At 42.6% G+C, this 23717-nt stretch overlaps 1 protein-coding gene across 3 annotated transcripts in view; it reads left to right on the top strand.

The window, feature by feature from the left end:
• The window catches only part of ANKFN1 (ankyrin repeat and fibronectin type III domain containing 1), a 459993-nt gene that overhangs the window by 51350 nt on the left and 384926 nt on the right, over nucleotides 1-23717 (top strand). For 2 of the 3 annotated variants that reach the window (XM_053211570.1, XM_053211568.1), the window contains exon 2: nucleotides 10050-10336. In XM_053211570.1, coding sequence (XP_053067545.1) covers nucleotides 10050-10336 — 287 coding nt within the window. Of the gene's footprint in view, nucleotides 1-9860; nucleotides 9943-10049; nucleotides 10337-23717 lie in introns of those variants that run through there. The other variant, XM_053211569.1, reaches the window with a different exon arrangement.

Raw genomic sequence — 23717 nt, 5'->3', positions numbered from 1 at the left:
ATCACCTGTAGATAACAAAGATGGAGGCTGATTGGCAGTTACTAGTTAAGAAGTCCCTGGGACAGCTGCTAATAAGGCAGATTCCTGCCTATACCCAGAAAGTCCAGTTGAAAAACTTGGGATGAGGTCCAGGAAGCACTGTTGCATTTTTTAAACAAGCATTAACTGGTTTTGTTGTTGATGTTGATGACTCAGGGAGAATACCTTAAGAAACAGTGCCTTGGTGCTGTGACCTTAATCATTCTGGGGTTGCTGACTATGCGAGAATCTTATAAAAACAATGGAGACTGGGTCAAGGGAAAAAATACAGTGTATGTGGACAGAAACACCTTATATTTCCTACATCTGGAGAGGGTTCTGGATTCTCTAAGCCCATTGTTAAGAACCCCACATTAAGAACCATCCTAAAATAACGGGTGAAGGAGCAAGTCTGTGAGAGCTTGGATAGGAGTGTTTGAGTTCGACACTACTGACAGCTGTCACCTGCCTTTTCCCCTCCTGGTGGGTTTGCACGAAGGGTAGTTCCGCCTCTGTGATAAGGATGTGTGGTGCTTGCCTGGATAAACTCACAGGGTGGTAAAGGTCACATGAGGTCCTGTATACGAACGCAAATTGCACACTCTAAAGTGCCATGAACATCCAGAGGATTTTGATGACGCAAAATCAGCCTTAAGGCGCTGCCTTCCAGGTTCACATCCTCCTCAGCACTGTGATCGCAATACCTCCCTCCATGCCTTTTCAAGTCCAGTCTTCATTTGCTGCCTGTCCAGTTTTCCTTCATGCCACAGGGATCCAAGGAATTGCACCTCGTGAAATAACTAACCATTGGACGTTTCCACTTTGGAGCCCGGCCAGCCCATGGCTCTCAGTGTACCCAAAACTCATCATGAAATTGGCTCCTCTCCCTCCTCATTTCCTGGCTGCTGTTGTGATTGGATGATATTTTGAAATATTAATGTGTACCCCTCCCCCTCTTGTATTTTTCTCTTTTTCTTTTCCTCCTCCTTTCCCCAATTCATATTCAGTTCTTTTGATAGGAAGAAAAGCAACAGTTGAGATTTTCTGCTGTAGGAAACAGGAGACTATTTTATATAGGGTGACCAAGGAAAGTTCCGTTGGTCTTTTATTAGAGGGTGAATCTGAAGCAAGCGAGGGAATGAGTCATGAATATAAATGTGAAGATAAGACCGTGTCAGGGCAAGTGCCTAGGCCCCAAGGTGGGAGCCTGCTTTGAGTTTTTAAGGAAGAGAAAGGTCACTGTGGCTGGGTGAAGTAAGGAAGCAGAAGATTGACAGGCAGTCAGGTCAGAGGGACCAGAGCCGGCATGTCCTCGAGGTCAAGCTCAGGACTATAGCTTTTATTCTGAGTGATTTGGGAATTGGAACTTACATTTTAAAAGGATCGCTCTGACATTGTATGAAGAATCACAATCACCGTTCCAAGCCCTCCCTCTTGCTGTGTAGGAGCCAAGGAAGAAGCAGAGAACCCAGTTAGGAGGCTTGTTCACAGCCCTGGCAAGACTCACACCAGGGGCAGCAGTGCAGGAGGTGAGGGTGGGGGGATTAGGGCAAGGCACTGTGTATATTTTGAAGGTAGAACCAATCACATTTTAAATGACGGGTTAGATGTGAGATGAAAGAAACAAGAAGATCAAGATGACTGCAAGATTTAGAATCTGAAAATCTAAGATGGAGATGACTTAAGAGGCAGTGGGGATTGGCATTAGGAGCCAGGCTGGATCAGACATTCGGTTTAAGCCATGTTTAACCTGAAGATGTGCATCCAACATCTACATGGAGAGAGTGAGTAGACAATTTGACAAATTAGTCTGGGGTTCAGGGAAGAGGTCTATGCTAAAGTCAGGAGAATATTCCACAGGGTTCAGATGGTGTTGACAGCCGCAAGTTATGTAAGCATGTAAGGGAATGGCTATGGATAGGGAAGAGAGAACTGGAGAAACCGAGTGTAAAAGTTGGGCAAAAACAAGGAATTAATATGGGAAACAGAAAGTGGCTTGGGGAATTATAACAAAACAGAGTGAAGTGCTAAATGTGTAGGAAATGGTTCAAGAAGGAAGAAGTAATACAGCAATGGAGAAGGCTATTGATAGGTCAAATGAAGACTGAGAATTGACCATGGCATTTAACATTCTGGTAATTAAACTATGTGAATCCTACAATATTCCCTGGAAGAAATAAGGGATCATTTGCCTTAGGGAGTTGAAGACACATTGTTCGATGACATGAAGAGTTGCTCAAAAGTGAAGCTAACTTGATGGATTCCCATCTGCTGAGCAGGGTGCTTGCCCTTTTCTCACCTCCAAAGAAGTGATTTTTCATCAGAGAAGAAACCTGTCACACCTTTGAGCTGCCAAGCCATAAATCTTCTTTCCATCAACTTGCTAATAGTTTTTCTTGCCACCTTTCCTGATAACCCAGAGTAATTGTTATGAAATATGGGCTTGTTCTGTCTCTCCCAGCTGCGGCCCCTCTGTCCTCTGCAGGTCCTGGGGAAAGGCAGAGGCTCTATGTTTGTCACTGGGTGTTCATTAGAAGCACAGCAGATGCTGTTACCAAGAACGTGACATCCTGATGAAACCGGAGGCACCACACAGCAGCCCTGAAATCTGAGAGCCAACAGCCCCTCCTGCCCAAAAGTCATCAGCAAGTGGCTTCTGCTTTGTTTTCTTGGGGAGACAGAGAGAAAATGACCCTATTTAATAGGGATGAAAATGTTCATTCATGTGTGCTTTTACTGATTCCACAGAAATGTATTGAGTGTCTGAAGTTCTCTAGTAGAGCACTGGGTTAAATTTTGATACAAATGAATGGTCTGACATATGCATCCTATGGAAGTCATAATTAGCAGAAATTAACTGAAACATAATTAGCAACTGGGAAGAATATTGGGAGATATGGTCTGGGGACAGCTCAGTAAGTGTAGCTTTAAGTCTCCCTTGTTCATTATGCAGAATGTGCTCAGATCAGTGACTATGGAATTTTTCCTTGACCATCATGAGCTTCTGCCAGATCCTAAAGAGCCCTGTGTAAGCCTTACCAAGCCTCTTAAACCCCAAACACAGATCCTGAAATTTCAACAACTTTCCCTAGTGATTGCAAAAACTGCCTTTGCAAGCCTTATCTCCATGATTCACATCTGGGTTCAGGGTTCAATGTCTTGGTATGCATCTAAGTGCCATCTTGCTACGCTGACCACACATTCGGTAATGGTGACTTGACAGCATGGATGCACAGTTGCCCTGCAGCTCTACAATGACAGATAGTCTATGGACATATGCAGTTGGTTATCTACAAAGTCTAAGTGACATCAATTGTGGCAGGCCAGTGCAAGACTTCACAAAGTACTTATGATTGGCACACACCATGCTAAGCATTGGGGATATAAAGCTGAAAACAAATCCCTGCCCTTAAGAAGCTCAAATAGAAAAGGGTTTGCAAAGTCAAGTGACTTTAAGGAAAGAAGCAACCATTGGCAGACTTAGCCCTAGTCTGAGCTCATGAATCTCCTGGCTAAACATCTCAGTCTTGACTGCTGGTCACCCACTAACTAAAAATTGGCAAGTTAAGATCTGATTGGATTGCTTTAGCAATTGCTTGAGCAATGACTTATGCATTATAGTTAAAGACTATTTAGTTCTGATTTTCATTGTTGAACATGAGGAGTCCATCAAGTGACCCAACACTTAAGTTAGTGTGGTTTTCAGATGCAGATGCCTGAATTAAACAACTAGAATTTATCGAACTCTTCCCTTGTGCCAGGCATTGTGCTAAGAGATTTCTGTGGATTATCTAATTTAATTTCACAAACCTCTAAAGTATGTACTATTATCATCTCCCATTTTCAGATGAAGAAGGTGAGTTTTGGTCAGGACTCAAGCCCAGGATGTCTGGTACCTGTGTCCCGTCCTACTTTCCAGGATGAAACATTTCCTCATGCAAGATCGATTCAGACATATTATATCTTTACTTAATGAATGCCAACACATTCTGAATGGTTGTGTACAACTACACAAATTACTCAGCAGAATAGTGAGGGGCAGGGGCAGAAGATAACAGATGGCAGGACACAAGGATGATATTACCAAAGGAATGTAAGTATGGATAATTTGCAGATTTTACCTTGTTCAGTTCCTTTGCCTTCTTTTTGTACGCAATTCTGTTGATCAGACTCTGAAACCCAAATCTCTTCCTGTGCTTGTGATGAACAAAGAAAAGATAAGAACTTTAAAATTTTCAGAGAATAGCAGGAGAAATAAGATGTAAAGTCAGATAAAAAACACAGAGGGAGGCAAACCATACAGAGAAGGAGACTCTTACTTACAGAGAACAAACTGAGGGTTGCTGGAGGGGGGATGTGTGAGGGGATGGGCTAAATGGGTGATGGGCATTAAGGAGGGGACTTTCTGGGATGAGCACTGGGTGTCATATGTAAGAGATGAATCACTGGGTTCTACTCTTGAAACCAAGACTACGCTATATGTTAACTAACTGGAATTTAAATAAATTTTTAAAAAGATGTAAAGTCAGATTTCCACCCCAAAATCTCAATTGGTTAAACGTGGTCCAATTCTGGCAGCTTTCTAACCAGTAGGGGTGATATTTCTCCATCTGGATCATCAACTTCATCCCTTTTTACCTTTGTCCTTCTGGACAACTTTTCATTCTTGAAAGATTCTGCTCAAGGATCACTCCTTCCAAAAAGCCTTTCTAAGTTCCAGACTTAATCAAGTGGCCCTCCTTTGTTTCCCACACCATCACAGCATCATATTTTCTGTGTGATTTGGTATATTCTATATTAGGCTCTGAACCCCTTTAATACAAAGACTGGTTTTGCTTCTTTTTGTATACTCAACATGTAACAGAGTGGTAAATATATGGTAGGTACTTTTTAGATGAATGAAATCACTAATACATTTTGACATGGACCAGGTAGATTTGGTCTGCTTATAACCAGAGTCTATGTGCTTAAACTCAGTTATCAGTTACTTGTGGTATGGAATATGTCTACCCTCATAACTGGAAACAGAACTCATGGTGTAACAGAAATTTAAACATCAAATGGGATAACAGAGATACACTAGTCTAAATCCTTCTTCATATAGATAAAAAAAAAAAAAATTAGACGCCAAGTGGACTGAAGAGCTTTCCCCAAGGTCATTCAGATTTCAGGGACAAGAACTGGGAATGGAGCCTAAATTTCTGACTCCTAAGCCAGAGATCTTTGCCACTTCACTGGTGTTCTCCCACAATGGAGGGTCTTTTAGTATTCTGCCCCATGAGGACAGCATGTTTTTCCTGATAGATAGATTCATCTATATTAAGAGATCCTCAAAGTGACAAATGAAAAGTTACAAAAGAAAAATGAATTTAGGGGTGCCTGGGTGGCTCAGTCGGTTAAGCATCCAACTTCGGCTCAGGTCATGATCTCACAGTTCGTGAGTTCAAGTTCCGCATCGGGCTCTGTGCCGACAGCTTAGAGCATGGAGTCTGCTTCAAATTCTGTGTCCCTCTCTCTCTGCTCCTCCCCCGCTCATGCTCTGTCTCTCTCTCTCTCCTTCAAAAATAAATAAAAAGATTTTTAAAAAAGAAAAAAAAAAGAAAAAGAAAAATGAATTTATTTTCCCGTATATTGTTGAAAACAACTCAGAGTCTCTGGTCCCTTACAGTGCTCAACTACCACTCCTGAAACATGTTTTGAAAATTCAGTAATTCCAGGGAATTGTTTGTTTTTTCTCAAATAATTTGGCACACAAAAGAAATCTAAAAGGTGTTAGTGATTGTTTCTTATCTCTGAATAGATAGTCAAGGACATCTGCCATAAGGAAAATTCTCATTTCAGCCAGAACGTTGATTTCAATAAATCTATTCAAAGGAATAAAGTGGCTGTTCTCCCCTTTGGTAAAATACACTTGTAGCTCACACAGTATTTTGTTGATAGAAACGTTAGCAAGCAATGACAGACATGCAGCCTGAAAACACTGAAACGTAGCAAAACCCCACTAGTCGATAGAAATTAAAACATTGCTTTTCTATGTACGTCTAGAATGATTTGCATTAATACATTGGTAGAGACACTGCCTGTGCACTGGAAATAATATGGGCTATGGAAGCAGACATATCTGTTTAACTTTGTCATGTATTAACTCTGTGACCTTTGATAAGAGATTGAATCCTTTTAGTTCCATCCATCAATTCAAAAAATATTTAATGAACATTTACTTGGTGCATATGCTAAAGCACTATGAACAGCAGTGACAAAAAGAGTTTAAAAAAAAAAGTCAAACTTTCATGAAGCTTACATTCTCATAGGGGGAGGCTTTGGGAGACAATACACACACAAATAGGAAATATTTGGTGATTAGAACTATGGGCAAAAGTACACTTTGGGGGAAAGGGAGTGCCAAGAGGAGAACAGTTTTAAATAGGGTGATCAGGGAAGGTGTCAACAAGAGAGTGACACTGGAAAGAGAGCTGAAGGAGTAAAGAAATGAATCTGTTAGGCTTGTGGGGGCAGAGTGTTCCAGGCACAGAAAATGGCAAGTTCAAAGGCCCTGAGATGGGTCTCATGGTAGGCAAGAGGGCTTTATGTCCAGGGTGTTCAGAGAAATGGGGAGAGTAATAGGAGATGATTTCAAGGAGGTATAAGAAGGGGGGTAGGCATAGGGTCAAACCTTGTAGGCCAATAAAGACATGGCCTGTGTTTTCCTAAGTGAGGTGAAAAGCTTATGGAGTGTTTCAAGCAAGGGAATGGTATGATCTAGCTCCAAGTTTTGAAAGATTGCACCGTGTTGACAATAGACTACAGGAGAGAAGGGTTAGGAGCATGAAGAATGGTTAAGAAGCTATTGAAATGATCCATGCAAGAGATTATAGTGTCTTAGACCAGGTGAGTAGCCATGGAGAAAGTGAGAGGTAGTCAAATTGTGGATATATTGAAAGATAGTGTCATCAGGATTTGTGGACAGACTGCATGTCAGGTGTGAGGGAAAGAGAGTCAAGAATTACTTCAAGGTTTTTGACCTGAGCAATTGGAGAGATGGAGTGGTCAACTGAGATGAAGAAAACGATGTGAGGAACAGGTTAGTTGAAAAAACCAGGTGTTTGGTTTTGGATATATTAAGTTTGAGATGCTTATTAAACGTGTAAGAGAAGATCCTAATTAGGCCACTGCACCTTGTAGAGGAGAGGTCTAGCTAGACTGTACATTTCAATATGCCTCTAGATGTTATTTAAAACAATGAGAAATAATGAGATCACCCAGAGAAGGACAGTCTCCAAGGGCTGAGCCCTTAGGCACTTGATGTTAAGAAGTGGATAATAAAAATAGTTAATGCTCATGTAGCACTTACTGCGTACCAGACCTTGTTCTGAGTGTTTTCGTATATGAACTCCTTCAATTTTCATGACAACCTCATAAGGCGGTTACTGTTATTACCTTTATTTTATAGACGAGGAAACTGGAAGAAAGAGGTTAAGTAACTTGGCCAAGGTCATAACACTTGCTGAGTTGTGTAGCCAGAATTCCAACCTGGGCTGTCTGGCTTCAGAGTCTGGGCTTCTAACTCCCTCCCAGCACTCTCTCTCCAGTAACTAGAAGAGAGAGCTGCCAATAGGGATGCCTGAGGAGGGACAACCGGTGAGATAGAAGGAAAACCCTGGTAGTGTGAGGTCCTGGGAGCCAACTGAAGGAAGTTTCAATGAAGAGAAAATTGCTTACCCATGTCAAGTGATGCTGGTAGGCCAAGTGGAGATAGCAACATGGAGGTTTTCAGTAACTTTGGCAAAAGCAATTTTGACTGGCAGTTTAGAGTGACAAGGGCAGGTAGAGTGGTAGCAGTAAAAGCCAGACTGGAGTGAGTTCAAGAGAGAAGGGGGAGTTTAGACAATGAGTTTTGACCATTCTTGAGAGGATATTTACTATACATAGGGGATATAAGCAGGTAGTAGCTGGAAGGGGATATGGGATCAACTGAAGGTATGTTTTACACATAGGATAACAATTAACATACAGGTGTTGAGAATGATATAGTATAGAAGGAAAAATTGATGGTGAAGGAAAGACAAGGACAAATGGTTGCAGTGATGTCCTTGAGTAGGCAAGAGTTGACTTTTGGGGGAATGGACAGTTCATCCACAGTAATGTGAGGGAAGCAGAGCCTAAAGGCACAGATGCTAGTAGTTGGGTAAATGTGGTGGGACTTTGTGAACAAGCTTTTGTTGTTTAAGTTCCTACGCCTCAATTTCCTTAACCACAAATTGGGGATTTATATCTCTCTTTCAAGTTGCTGTGAGAATTGAATGAGACAACATGGCAAAATGTTAGCATCATGTCCAGTATAATTTATGAGCTCAAATTCCTTATGAGAAATTCCCTCATCTCTCTCTTTATTGGTTATTTTTCTTATCAGCTACTAACATTCATTGAGCATTTACAATGTAGTGGACACTATGCCACGTACTTGGCACAAATTCCTCAGAGAATGTTCCTTCCATGTTTGTGGGATCCTATTGAAGCTTTTTGAACTCTTACAAGGAACCTATTTGGGATTTGGTTGACCATTTAGTTATTTCTTTTCCTCCTCAGTCTTCCCTTTATCAGCAACTGCTCTGATCTAGGTTTTTAACATTTGTTCATTCACACTGATTCACCTGGAGAACGGTGGCATATGTCTGGGACCCAGAAGCATACTTTCCAACTAACATCCTTTGTGGGGTAAGATGAGGCGTGGTGGACTGGGTTATGCCATTTGTCAACCCTGGGTCTCATTTATGTTGGCTCCACTGAAACCACCTCAATATGGTAGAAATCCCCCAAACAACAACTAGCAGTTGCTCAAGCTTTCTTCTGCTGCTTTGGAGATAGTGGGAAATGAGAGATGGGTCAGTACTGACCAGCTCCCGAACATCAGTGTTCTCAGGTGGGAAAAGTGAGGTTCTTTTCCCCCATGGAGCGTCTCATAGGTCCACCCGGCATCAACATTTTGGGTTTTTTTTCATCACCTGGACTTATTTACTCTTTGAAATGAATACAGATTTCCCTGCTGAGGATCCCCTTGTTCAAAATAGGTCAGTCATGAGAAATCCAGCCCTCCTAAATGAAGGCCTTCAGTGAAAGTAGATTTGCATTCTGTTCTCATAAGTCTGTTTCTAAGGCAAAGCAGTAAGAATCAGTGTCTTCCCCCTTTTTGAGCAATTTTCATAAACCAGTGACTCTGTTTCTCATATCTGGGAAATGGCCATCCCAGCATTTTTACATGCCTGAGAGCTGAAACTTATGGTTTATCCAAATATGTAAAGTATCATGATTCGTTTCCTCTGAGGAAGCAATTAATTACATAGACCATTGGAATGATCCTGGTGTTTTATAATACAATCACAAGGTTCCTCATTAAGAGATGACGAGTCCCCAAAGCAAGCAAATACTACCACCAGGTGAGGGATCTTTATTTCTCTTATGGGGTACCTACTCTGTGACATGCATTGAATGTGATAGTTAATATATACCATTGCACTTCCCTCCTGTAGCTCTTCTATACATTAAGTTTTATTATCCCTAATGTGCTGATGAAGAGAGAGACTTGGAGAAAATAAGGAGTTTTCCCAAATTGACACAGCTAATAAGTGATGGAGCTCACATTTGAACCTAAGTCTACTTCAATGTATGTAAACCTTGGTCCATCTGAAAGCCTTTAACTTTTAGCCACCAAATGGTATTACCCTCCTCCCCCCGCCCCCCTTATTTATGTCAACAACGTTGGATCCAGAACGTTGGATACAGAATCCTTCTGTGACACTATGCTTTATAATGCCCATATGGCTTCACCTGGAGTCATTCTGGAAGCTGTTAGTTCATAAATAATGTCTCTTCAACTTGGTTAGGCTCACAGTGCCAGGAGAAGACAGATGATCTACGCTGTGCATGGTATCATTGCGAGCTAATGTGTTACTTCTGTAGTCTTGGGTTGCCATCCCCTGGAGTGTTTTGATGTGATCAGTTGTCAGTTTCAGGTCTGTTGTTTCTCTCACCAGAAGCCCAGCCCGTGGAAGATGACAGCCCCAAAGCCTTTCCTGTGTTAGGGGAGCTATCGAACTCACATAATGACATAAACGAGTCGGTGTTCATCTGGGGAATCTCAGACAAAGCAACCCAGAGGAAAACCATCTCTGTCGATGAAGGTTTGTTTCACTTGCAACAGAAAAAGCAGCAGCAGCAGCAACAGCAGCAGCAGCAGCAACAGCAGCAGCAGCAGCAGCAGCCGCGACCGGAGCCCGTGCACAGGCTGGGGAGAGGTAAAGGGAGGCTGAAGCTGCCACATGTGAGTAGCATTTTATGATTTCTCTAAAGCTGAGAAAGGAATGCTGGGGAGGGGGCTTGGCCGTGAGGTGGGCGTGCGTGTATGAGTTGGGGCTTTCCGTGGCAGGGGGTGGGAGGAATGGTTTACACAATTAACAAGTGCATTTGGGATCTGCCCTCCTCTTCCAAAGGAAGTGCAAGAACGTGCCCACACGCACTTGCATTTTCTCCGCTGGTCGTATACTAAGTCCAAGCAGCAGGTGGGGGAATATTGTCTTTTTTTTTTTTTTTTTTTTTTTTTTTTTTTTTCTTCTTCTTCTTCTTCTTCTTCTTCTTCTTCTTCTTCTTCTTCTTCTCCTTCTTCTTCTTCTTCATCCTTGAGAGTGGGCTGCATGGCAGAAAGATCCCTGAGCCAGAGAGAGCTTTCCTGAGTGGAAGGACTCTTCCAGAGGGTTTCTTTCCCAAGTTTCTTTTGCAGATGTGTAGCTCTCACGGAGATTCTTTGCCACAGAGCTGTTCTCCTGCAGGGGTGTTTACAATCCTGCTAGCCACAAAGGGGCAAGGGTGACTTTTGTATCTCTGGTTCACAGTTCTAGATGTCTGTAGTAAACAGCCACAAATCCAACACAATTTAACCTCTCATTTCCCACTGGTAAAAGAGTTCAACGGGTACCTCCCGGGCTTAGAAAAGCATGGGTTGTATTTCATGCATTTTCTCAACCCAGGATAAAATAAGTAGGTCTCTCAGGGTTGACAGCATTGATGCCTTCTTGAACTTGGGGAAAGTTTTGTGGGGTTTTTTTTGTTTGTTTGTTTTCAGTTTTTTTGTTTTGTTTTGTTTTATCTTGTTTTTATGTTGTTGTTGTTTTCAGGCTCTGGAAATTACTGTGAACACTGGGTAGATTGAAGCTGAAAAACGGCCGGAGAGAATGTTTTTTTTAAACCACTAGTGTAGCTAGCTGCAGGTTTTCTTGGGCTAGTTAGCATCTCTGGGTTATTGTTACTGACGCTAAATAATGAGCTGAGCAAAAGTACACCTGGTCATAAACTTGCTTGTGCTCTGTTTTTCTGAAGACCTTTTTTTTGTTGTTCTTTTTTTTGTTGTTTTCCCACCCTTGCTTCCTTTCTTCTGGCTTTAGAAGCTTAGACGTGGCTGAGCATGTCAGGCTGAATGTTTACGTGCATGAGTATTTGCAGTCAGTGCACCACAAGTTTATCTTCTGCAGGACAAAAGGAAAAAGGGGAGAAGGAGGGTTCTAAGGAAGGACACTTCCCTTGTCCTAAGAACAGTCTTTGGGCAGTTGTACATAATGAAGGCAGAAGAGTCAGAGACACTTCATCTGGGACTTGGTCCAGAGGAGAGCAGTCTGCCAATGCTTGGGTGGAAAACTGAATGCTGTTATACTAGGGGTCAGGGCCCCAGCTCTCAAGTTGTTATGGGGTGTGCATGAAATGTAAACCAGGGCATTGCTTTATGGGGAATCCTGTCACCCAGGGAGCACCTTCCAACCTCATACCACAGCACTCCAGGGTCAATAGATGAGGCTGCTCAAAGTTGGAGATGAGTGGCTAGGAGACCCAACTGGCCATCCCAGTGGGAAGGGCTCAATATTTCAGTATTTGCAGTATCATGCTATCTGGGCTCCATCCGCTGCACGTGGGGAGCCTTGCCATTCAAGTTGGAAGGACCTAACTTAAGCAACTCAGGGAAAGCCAAAGAAATGAGGCAAGATGAGTAATCTGATGCCTATGCTTTGCTATGATTTACTTTTGCTGTTATTGGTAAGGATGCATTGTGGAAACATTACAAACTGGGTTTGTTTGTTTTTTTAAAGACTTTGTCTTAATATTGCCCTTTTAGCATCCCGTTTCTTCTCTGTGCTCTCTCCCAGCCTTTGTCCAAGCATGCCTTTTTGACACAATTGTAACCACAGTCTAGAAATATTTATTTTCACCATTTATTTTCCCAGTATTATTCCATAAACACTTTCCCGTCTTCCAGCCAGTTTTCACATAGATGGTTAATTGTGACTGGATTAAATGGATTAATCCCTTAAATGGATATGCCATAATCTGTTTAGCAGTTTTTGGCTATTTAAATTGCTTCTATGTTTTCCCATGATTGTTACGCCACTGTGAATATTTCTGGGCATAAAGCAGTTTTATTTCTCCTTATAAAAACATTGGGGGGGGATGAATTCTTAATATTGATATTAGCAAGGTAAAAAAATATGAATATTTTTGTGGCTTTTCGTGCCTATTACCAAACTGTTCTCTGTAACATATTTTCACTGTCCAAAGCCATCAGTAATATAGTCTGGAGAAAGGTAGATTTATCTAGAGACTTAGGCACATTAGATTCTTTTTTTCTCTCTCTGTCTAAATTAGGAGCTATAAAAAGACACTGGTCACTTCTTTAAATCTGGCTTTGAGTCCAATTAAGCCAGGCAGCATCATCCTCCCCAGGACAAGTCTGCAGCTCCTCAGCTTCCATACTTTGTCAAGAATTCCCGTGAGGAATCCCAAGTGCAGCAGACCCCTCTTTCTATTTCTGTAAGGAGTGAAGAGAGGGGCAGAAGCTCTCCATCCTGTATCAGACCACCTGAGAAAGATGAGCAGGGATCACAGGAGGGGAAGCTAGCTTCGGGTTGTCTCCAAGCCCTTGAGCTCAATCCTGGCAGGCTTCTTTGCCCTTCTGTCTCCCTCCCCAACCCTGACGGAGCCAGCAGAGAGGTAAACTCACTCCTTGGGCAAGAGTTGCGGCTGAGGCCTGACAGAGTAGATGGGAGTAGGGTCCTTGGGAAGGTGAGGACTAGCTAAGCTTATCGGGGTAAAAGGAACCATACCGTAGAGTCTCACTGCCTTGTGTCCTCCCAAATGCATGGACTTTAATGATGTAGGGCAGACAGGGCTGAATGCCAACTCTCATCAAATAAGAGCTGTAGAATGCTTCTTTTTCGGTTCCTACCTCCTATCAAGACAACTTTTTCAACGATTTATTATTTCTCTTATTTCCTCTTCCCTTGTACTTTGTCCATTTGGAGATTAATCTGTGCTCTTCTCACCTCCTGTGTAGCTCACCGTAAATTGCTTTAGTGCTAAGCTCTTGTTCATTCTGTAATTATTCGTGCAAAGGCCGAGATTGCCCAGTGGGAGCCACACAGAAACTCGGCATACATTTGCAGACCCTAACCTGCACAGAGAGAAAGGACTTGTGTCTTGGGAGCAAGATTTTCTTACCATACATAAGCGGGTTTGATAAATATGAATTTTTTTTTAATTTTTTTTTCAACGTTTATTTATTTTTGGGACAGAGAGAGAGACAGAGCATGAACGGGCGAGGGGCAGAGAGAGAGGGAGACACAGAATCGGAAACAGGCTCCAGGCTCTGAGCCATCAGCCCAGAGCCCGACGCGGGGCTCGAACTCACAGACCGCGAGATCGTGACCTGACTGAAGTCGGACGCTTAACCGACTGCGCCACCCAGGCGCCCCGATAAATATGAATTTTTAAAGGGTATTAGTGACTCAGTCTGCAAGGGCTTAAGAGAAGAAGCACTGCTTCACAAAACTGGCGAGCCACTGGTGTGTCTGAATTCAAGTGGAAAGATGGGGCAGTGGTCTAAGAAGGAACAGGGGTGTTGCTGTTTCAGATGATGGACAAACCAAGGGAAATGGTGTGCTCATGATCTGCCAGTGAGAGGAAAGCCTTGCCTACCAAGGATGACAGGCTTTCAAGTTGTAGCACAAGTATTTAAGAAAGATGTTACTAAGGACTTCCCATATGATGACACTCTGCACTTCCCACATGGCAATCCCCGATCTTTGTATTATTGGTTTCAGGGCTAGCTTCCTGCAAGTTTATACTCAGAAGCGAGAATGGTGCCCGCTTTATTCCCTGTTACTTCTGCAGTCTGTCACCCAGCAGCAGCACCTTCCACTTCATCAAGATTTTCTGTGTGCCGGGACATGGGTTAAGTGCTACATCTCCATTAGTACCCTCACTACTCACAGCCGTCCTATGCAGTGGTTCCTAGGATTATTCCCATTTTTTGCAGATTTAAAAAAATGAAAGACTAGGAGGCTAGGCCAGAGGGTAGATGGAGACTTGTGTATAAGGATCGGGCGGGGGGAAGGAAGGAATCATGGAGGGAAAAAGAGAATCTGTGTCTCCACTTGAAAAGTTACACTTTTTGCTGTGTCACCTTTTACCGTGGCTTTGTGCGAGCACTGATGCGATGCCCACGACACCCTTTTGAGAGGCTACCATCTTTGTCCCTATTGCGCCGACGAAGAAATTCAAGCTCTGAGATCTTAAGCGGTTTGTCCAGGGTCACAGAGCTAGGGAGTCTAACTCCAAGCGTCTGTTACCTCTGACTGCACCTCACTGATGTGCCACTTTGGCGATGATCAAGGGCCGGAGCAGTCGCAGCAAAGGCTTTGCCTGGGACAGTAGAGGTGGGCTCAGTGCCTTTTTTGATCTCTTTCAACTTGGGGTTCTGGGATGGCTTTTAGATCATCTTCCTATGATGCTGCACAAAAAAAACTTAGGTCTTAGCTCATGCCTGAGGTTACCTCAAAGGCAAGTTACTAAAAGTAGAGGGCTCTGAAGAAAAATATCATCATGGGGCAAGCCTCTGGTGCACCTGCCTTTGTTCTTAGCTCTAGAACTGCGCTGTCCAATATGGTAGCAGTTAGCCACATGTGGCTATTGAACACATAAAATGTTGCTTGTTCAAACTGAGGTGTGCCCTAAGTGTAAATAAAAAAACACGACAAATCTCAACAGCTCAGTATGAAAAAAGTATAGATTATCTTAATAAATTTGTATTGATTACATATTGAAATGATAATGTTGCAGATATAATGGTTTAACTAAAATACATTCTTTTTTCAAAGTTTATTTATTTTGAGAGAGAGAGAGAGTGCACAGGAGCAGGGGAGGGCTGGGAGGTGGGGAGAGAGAGAATCTCAAGCAAGCTCCATGGAGCCTGACCCAGGGCTCGAACCCATGAACTGTGAGATCATGACCTGAGCTGAAACCAAGAGTCAGATGCTTAACCAATAGAGCTGCCCGGGCACCCCTAAATAGAATATAGTCTTAAAATTAATTTTACCATTTTCAACTGTTTAGAAATTGTAGTAAACTCACATAATGTAAAATTTGTCATCAACCATTTTCAAGTGTATACTTCCATAGTGTTAAATATATTCTCACAGTTGTGCAGTCTGGCTCTGGAATTTTTTTTATATGGCAAAACTGATCATTTATACCCTTTAAACAACTCCTCATTTTTCCTTCCCTCATCCCCTGCCAACCACCCTTCTACTCTCTGTCTCTATGATTCTGACTATTCTAAATACCTCATATGAGTGGCCTTAAGATTCATCCATATTGTAATATGTGTCAGGATTTCCTTCCTTTTTAGGGCTGAATAATATTCCATCGTGTGTATACAGGACATTTTGTTTGTCCATTCATCCGTCAGTGGATACTTGGGTTGTTTCACCTCTTTTTACTTTTTTTTTTTTTTGATGTAGCTTCTACCTTTGCTGTTTGTATTGTAGTTCTATTAGACCTCTTTGATCTGAACTTCTTGTTCTTGGTGCTTCCTTCTTCTTACCCCCACACACAAGGCCTCCGCCAGTCTTTACCAGATGTTACTCTGGCCTCCCTCTTCCCCCTTCCCTAAGACCAAACCAAGAATCTTAACTCTGATCAATCACTTATTTCTATAAAGATTGGTGAAAGACTGTCACGTTAAACAGTTTTCTGTAATTGAATGAAACTATGACATTTCTCAAGAGGAGTATTCCCTTTTTCTTTAATACATAAGTTGAAGGCCCAATATATTGGGACTGAGAAGGAAAAAGCTTTTGAAGTGATTTGATGTTTTTAAAAGTCAACAGCTTTCCTTAGCACACAGTCTGAGAGTGAATTTTATTAACCAGTACAGGGAAGAGTGCAGTACCAATAAGGCATAAATTCAGAGCAGAGATCTATACCAGCCTGTCATTTCTGAAATCCAGGTTTTGTAGAAAGACTTGAGTATCTGGAACTTCAAGACATTGGAATATTGCCAGTATTTTGTAAACTTCCCATCATCAAACAGGATAAAATCCAAAAGCCGTATTAGCATGGCCCCCAAGTCCTTTCAGCTTTCTAATTTCCTTTCCCCACTCCTTTCAGGCCTCTCTATAAGAAGATAAGTGTTACTGGGGTGCCTGGGTGGCTCAGTCAGTTGGGCATTCGACTTTGGGTCAGGTCATGATCTCATGGTTTGTGGGTTCAAGCCCTGCATTGGGTTCTGTGCTGACAGCTCAGAGCCTGGAGCCTGCTTCAGATTCTGTGTCTCCCTCTCTCTCTGCTCCTCCCCTGCTCACACACTGTTTGTCTGTCTCTCTCTCAAAAAATAAACAAAACATTAAAAATATTTTTAAGAGGGTATTACTTATTTGCCTCCAAATATGCAGTGTTCTCCCAGGCCTCCCTGCTGCGACAGTGTTCTCACTTCAGCCTGGGACACCCCACCCCACCTGCATGCTCCTGCAGAAGCTTAATCATTCTTCAGAAGGCCACTCTCTCTGGGAAGCATCTCTTGACCTCAGCATTGATCAGGGGAAACAGGAGGTCCACCCCTAATGAGTGGTTGCAGGGAGTTGCATGATGGGGCTCCACAATGGTGCAGGCAAAGTTAAAGGAAACCAAGACGGGATGGTGAAGCAGCCCAAGACTAGTAACTGCTGGAAGCAGGAAGGAGGAAGCAGTTACTGGAACATGGCCAAATTCATAAGAGCAACCTCTAGTCAGAAGCTGTGGCCTCTCCTAGAACAGTGCAGCACCTGAAAACCTGCATTGTGAAAGGAAGGTGGCTCTCTCTCCTTCACCCTCTCATGTCCTCCCATTGACTGAAACCATCTGGAAGCCAGAAGGCACCAGTGCCCAGAGGATGCAGTTTATAGAGGTTACATCCAAGAGCACAGAGCAGGTGGGAAAAGGGTGGATCTAGAGGGGCATATGGAGAGTATATAGTATGAGTCCCTACCTCATCTCCAAAAACTCCCTTCCCAAGCTTCCTAAGCAGTTTATACTGTTTACACTGTAAGATAATGCTTATCATATTATACTCAAATTGTTCAATCAAATGTCTTTTTTCCTAACTGCACACAGAGACAATGAGTTCTTTGAAGGTCAGACTCACTCCTCTCACTTATACATATATGTCTAATACCTAGCAAACTACTTGATAGCATGTAGGTACTAAATAAATGTGGATTCCTTGATTGTGTTAGTCCATCACACGTGTTTTCTAAAGCTCCCTTGGAATCTGGATGGTTTATGATCATTCTAGATTGGGAATTTCTCAATGAGTTGGATATATAGAATTAATATCCTCTTTCTTTGAATCCCAGCTAGGGAGCTAAAATGGCTCAGATAAATGACTCTCTGTGTCTTGTTATGCTGTAATTGGTGGCACATTAAGTCATGAAGAATTGAGGAACTTGAACTTAAGTGGTAGGAATCAGCACTAAGTTAGACCAACCATGAAGGTAAGTGTTTGCATAGGTACCCAAGAGAAATTGAGCATCTGCCTCAATTAAAATCAGAGAATACACATACAGAGAGAATCGCATGCCTTTTCTTCATGTCCTTTTTATTTGGATTTTTCATACAAACCTACATGGTTTGCAGAGAGAGACTGGAGTATTTAATGCTTTGAACCAGAAGCAGCTGGGATGAGCATTGGGGGCACAATGAGAAATGCCAAGTAGGGCAATGGGAAGTACAAGGCGAAATGGAGACTGGATGTGGACTAGGAAGGACACATTCATGGCTGAGGTTGACACAGCCATGACTGGTCCAGGGACAAACTTTTACTAAGCTGACTGGCCTACTGACCCAACCAGTGAGTGAGGACACAGCTCTGAACTATGCCAGTGTATCTTGAGTTTGCTCACTCTACAGGTCCATTTTTAACCTGGAGTTTGTGATTGTATTATTTTCCCAAGGCTTCCATAACAAGTGACCACAGACCAGGTAGCTTAAAACAACGGAAATTCATTCTGGAGTTTTCTGGAGGCCAGGATTCTGAAGCCAAGGTATGAGCACAGCCACCCTCCCCCTTGAAGGTTCTAGGGGAGAATTTCCTGGCTTTTTTCAGCCTCTGGTGGCTCTAAGCTTTCATTGGCTTGGGGCTCACAACTCCAGCCTCTCCATCTTCACCTGGCCTTTTCCTATGGGTCTCCTCCGCATCTGTGTGTCTCAAAGCCCCCTCTCTTTTCTCAGTCCAGTTACTGGATCGATCTCATCTGTAAATCCTTAATTTCATCCGCAAAGACTTTGTTTCCAAATAAAGGTCACATCTATAAGTACTGGAGGTTTAGCAATGGACATAACTTTTTGAGGGCCCATATTCAACCCACGACAGAGATTATGCTGCTTATTAGCCAGCCTCTTTTCTAAAGCCAGACCTTTCCCTTCGGTCCACATGCTCTGATCTACCTGAATCTAGGATCTTCCTTCGTGCATTTTTTCCACTTTCTCTTTTGTGTCTTTAACACTTTCAGCTTGATCCTTCCCTTCAGCCTACAAATATGCTTAATTCCTTCCCAGTCACAAACAAACCACCTTCTTTTCTCTAATTCTGCCTTCCAAATTGAAACTCCTCTTAATGGACACCATGTCTCGCAACTCCTACCCCCGCTGCCCCCACCACTCCAAAGATGGACTCTTCCTCCACTCGCATCTCAGTCATTTCTGTGCTGATTTTTGCTTTCATTACAAAAACTGCCTTTCTGTAGTGACGAGGAGAGTTTAGGTTGTCTGACCCCATAAACTCTGATTCCCTTTCGTCCTTCTGGTCCTTCCTCCAATGTCTCATTCTCTTAACCATATCTTCCTGCTTGAAGTTTCTTTTGTTTTCTCAAAGTGTCAAGTTAGGGATTGCAGAGAAAATGTTTCCTCAACTATATCTTGCCCAGCTGCTAATGGATAACTGCCCAACATCTGTTGTATTCCTTCCCCTCCGGGGCTCATGGGTTGCTTTTTCTTTGAAACTCTACTTAAAGCAAAAGTAACATTTCCAACCACCAGTCAAGTAATCAAAAGGTGTTTCTTATTTTTAAATAAAAGGATACTTATTACAGCAAAAACACTATACCCATCCCCAGTATAGCATTGCATCTGTTCAATAGGTCTGTCTACTCTTCCTTAGTCATCACCCGACCTCACACAGTACAGTACTCCAGTTTCATAAGAAATAGATTTAGACTCTGACCACAGTGACCCCCTCCACCTTCATTCTATGGCAGGGTTTTATAGTTTCTGCAGAATAAGGAGGCTACAATTCACAGTGGCCCCTAGCTGTTCACTAATTGGTCAGTCTGTGTATGTGTTGCCCTGCCCCCTTCAGGTGTTAACAAGAGAAGAGGGATTTGTGAATTCAGCTATTGTTTGGACTCCAGACAGAAGCGAAGTAGGTGATTGGCTGCTCTTTCTTACAATCTTAGTTTCAGTTGTTTTCTTAGAAAAGCATCTATTTCATTAAGATTTTGAAGGCCATTGGAATAAGTCTGGTATACAGTATTCTCCTGTAAAGTTGCAACTCCCTACATATTGGCAGTCATGTCTCCTCTTATTCCTAATGATACTCACTTGTGTTTTCTCTTGATTTTTTAAATTAACCTTTCAACAGGCCAGCTTTTGGTTTTGCTGATTAACTTTACTTAATATTTAATTGATGCAGTTTTATTAAACTTCTACTAATATATAGTATACACACAAAAAGGCAAAACATGGTAGAGCTCAGTGGATCTTGACAAAGTGAATGTGCACTCATGTAACAAATATTACATCAAGAAACCAAATGCTCCCATGAGCCCCACCATGAGGCTTCCTTCCAATCAGCTACCCCCCAAAGGTAGCATTATCCTCCCCATGCATTAAGTCATTTTGTCCGTCTGTTTTCTATTTCCTATACCATGTACTTATGTAGAATGTGTATACTTTCATTGTGTCTGGTTTTACTCACTATTGTGGAGGGTTTCTCATCTGTAAGGGACTTTGAGTGGTAAGAGCACTGGAGACCATGACTGTGAGTCACCTGACAGAGGGTCTGGCCGGAGCAGATGAAAGTATCATGAGATGATGGCCTTATCTACAGATGGATGAAGTGGGGGAGACGAGAAGGAGAAGTGAGGAGTGTGTGTAGTGGAAAAAGCACAGCTAATTTATCCTGACAAGTTCCCAAACAGTCCTGGCCAGGGCCAAGACAGGAAGACCTATGGTGGAAAGCGGGATTTTGGTACCTCCCTTCCAACTTGCCTGATGGAATGGTAACCACCAGGTTTTATTATTTTCCTAATATTTTCTTATAAACATTTGCAAATACATGGAAACACTGAGTATTACAGTGAATACCCATTTACCCACCACCTGGATTCTACAATTAATATTTTGCTCTTTGTGCTTTATCACATATTGTATATCTGTCCATTCATCAATCCATCTTTATTTGTATGCATTTAAGAGGAAGTTGCAGGCTTTAGCAGTAGTTTTTTTTTTTTAATTGAGACGAAATTCATGTAACAAAAAAATAACCATTGTAAAATGAATAATTCTGTGGCATTTTATACATTCATCACGTCGGGGCGCCTGGGTGGCTCCGTCGGCTGAGCGTCTGACTTTGGCTCAGGTCATCGTCTCGCAATTCCTGAGTTCGAGCTCTGCAGTTGGGCTCAGAGCCTGGAGCCTGCTTCGGGTTCTGTGTCTCCCTGTCTCTCTGCCCCTCCCCCACTTGCGCTCTGTCTCTCTCTCTCTCTCCCAAAAATAAATAAACATTAAAAAAATATATACGTTCACAATGTTGTACAACCACACCTATCTAGTTCCAAGACATCTTCATCTGTCTGCTCCAAGATAGAGACTCTTACCTGTTAAACAGTTAGTCCCTTTTCCGTTTTCTTTTCAGCCCCCGGTGACTACCAGTCTGCTCTTTGTTTCTTTGGATTTACCTGTTTTGGATATTCTATGCAAGTGGAATAATTCAACAAGTGACCTTTTGTGACTGGCTTTTTTCAGTTAACATAATGTTTTAAAGTTCATCCACATTGTAGTTCATACCAGTAATTTATTCCTTTTTATGGACAAATGATATTCCATTGTATGGGTACACTACAATCTGTATATCCATTCATCTGTTGGTGGACATTTGGGTTGTCTTCACCTTTTGGCTATTGTGCACTTGGACATTTGTGTATAAAGATTTAAGTACTTGTTTTCAATTTTTATGCCTAGGAGTGGATTGGCTGGGTCCCATGGTTGTTCAATGTTTAACTTTTTTTTTTCAACGTTTATTTATTTTTGGGACAGAGAGAGAGACAGAGCATGAACGGCGAGGGGCAGAGAGAGAGGGAAACACAGAATCGGAAACAGGCTCCAGGCTCTGAGCCATCAGCCCAGAGCCCGACGCGGGGCTGGAACTCACGGACCGCGAGATCGTGACCTGGCTGAAGTCGGACGCTTAACCGACTGCGCCACCCAGGCGCCCCAATGTTTAACTTTTTGTGGAACCATCAAGGTGTCTTCTTGGTTTTTTAATTTTTTTTTTACATTTATTTATTTTTGAGAGACAGAGCACAAGTGGGGAGGGGCAGAGAAAGAAGGAGACATAGAATCTGAAGCAGGCTCCAGGCTCCGAGCTGTCAGCACAGAGCCCGACATGGGGCTTGAATTCACAAACCGTGAGATCATGACCTGAGCCGAAGTCAGTTGCTTAACCGACTGAGCCACCCAAGCATCCCAAGTTGTCTTCTTGGTCTTTAAACCCCAGGAGATAACTTGCTCAAAATGGTCATTAGATTAGATGTTGTGCTTTCACGGCCAGTTATGAGCAGTCACTTAGCTCCAGTCTGACGTTCCTTGATTAGTCTATGCCCTGGATAAAATACACAGGGACTTCAGTGCACCTGAGAGGTGATGCTGATTGGGAAGGCTACAGTTTCCTCTTGTCTCCTGTAGGGTGTGTCAACTTACGTGGCATTGGAGGGGCTGGGTGGATTATCCAGGACATAGACTCCTCAGTTTATGGTTCCTGTTATGTGATCAGCGAGTCTCCATTCTAGAAAACTGCTACATGGAGTAAGACTCCTGTGAATGCTACATGAGCCCCAGATGGCCAAAGCAGCTCCAGACTCCCACATAATTTCCTGGGTTTCGCTAAGAGCTAAGTACCACAGATTTGGGTTGGAGAGAGAGGGATTTGACAAAGAGATTCATGGGAGTGGCAACCTCTGGAACAGATGCTGACAGCTGGTGTGAGATTTCAGAGGGCTGCCCCTGCTCTGTTAGCCTGAGAAAACAGGAGAAATTCCAACTATTGCATGATATCATCTGTGCTTTAGTAGCATTTGTTTTTAAACTACAGATTTAATTGCTGTTCCTTTGGCTCCTATTTCTTCTTTCCCCAAGAAAAAGGGAATCTTTGAAATTCCCATGAAAGCACATTCAATTGCCATGTCTGTTCCAACTTCAAGACAGAATCATCCCTAATAATGAAAACAAATCTGTTCTTGGCAAAGCAGACCCAAGTGTTGCTTTTGGAGAGTCAGGAAGGGGAAGCAACAAAGTGTCAGAGTGGCCCAGAGACTGCAACAGATTAACAAAGCCTGTTTATAAGCATGCCAGTAATCCACCAAATTTGTACAATGTGTGATTAGGGGCAAATCCCATTCACAAGAATTTGGTCAAGTAAGCAGAGTGGGCTCTGGTAGATTTTGCTTTGCAGCTGAAGAGGTCTAGATCAAAAAGGATATGCAGCTTATTCATGGCCATAGAGCTAGCAGGAAAATAGAGCCAGATTTCTGGCATATAAGAAAAATATAATAATCACCCAAGGTGTTGGGGAAATAAAACTTTGGAGTCCTGTAAAACCACATGTCTCAGTCACTGACCAGCCACATAACCACAAGCAAGTCATTTAGCTATGCTCCCCAAACCCCTCAGCTTCATTTTCTTCATTTCCATCCTCTGTACAATGGATCTGAAGGTACTTGTAAGATTAATGTGAAGATAAAATGAAATATTGTATGTAGGGTACTCCACATACTAGCAATTACAGGTGCTCAAAAAATTGTAGGTTTCCTGACCATAGTAGATTGTGCCAGATTTTAGAAAATCTCTTCCCACTACTTTTTCTTTTTTTTCTTTTTAAAAAATTTTTAATGTTTATTTATTTTTGAGAGAGAGAGAGAGAAAGAGAGAGAGAGAGAGAGAGAGAGAGAGAGAGAGAGAGAGAGAAAGAGAATGAGCAGGGGAGGGGCAGAGGCAGAGAGGGAGGACACAGATTCCAAAGCAGGCTTCAGGCTCCGAGCTGTCAGCACAGAGCCAGATGTGGGGCTTGAACC

Source organism: Acinonyx jubatus, chromosome E1 (assembly GCF_027475565.1).
Source record: "Acinonyx jubatus isolate Ajub_Pintada_27869175 chromosome E1, VMU_Ajub_asm_v1.0, whole genome shotgun sequence".
Taxonomy (NCBI): Eukaryota; Metazoa; Chordata; class Mammalia; order Carnivora; family Felidae; genus Acinonyx; species Acinonyx jubatus.
This window is presented reverse-complemented; position numbering and strand designations above follow the sequence as displayed.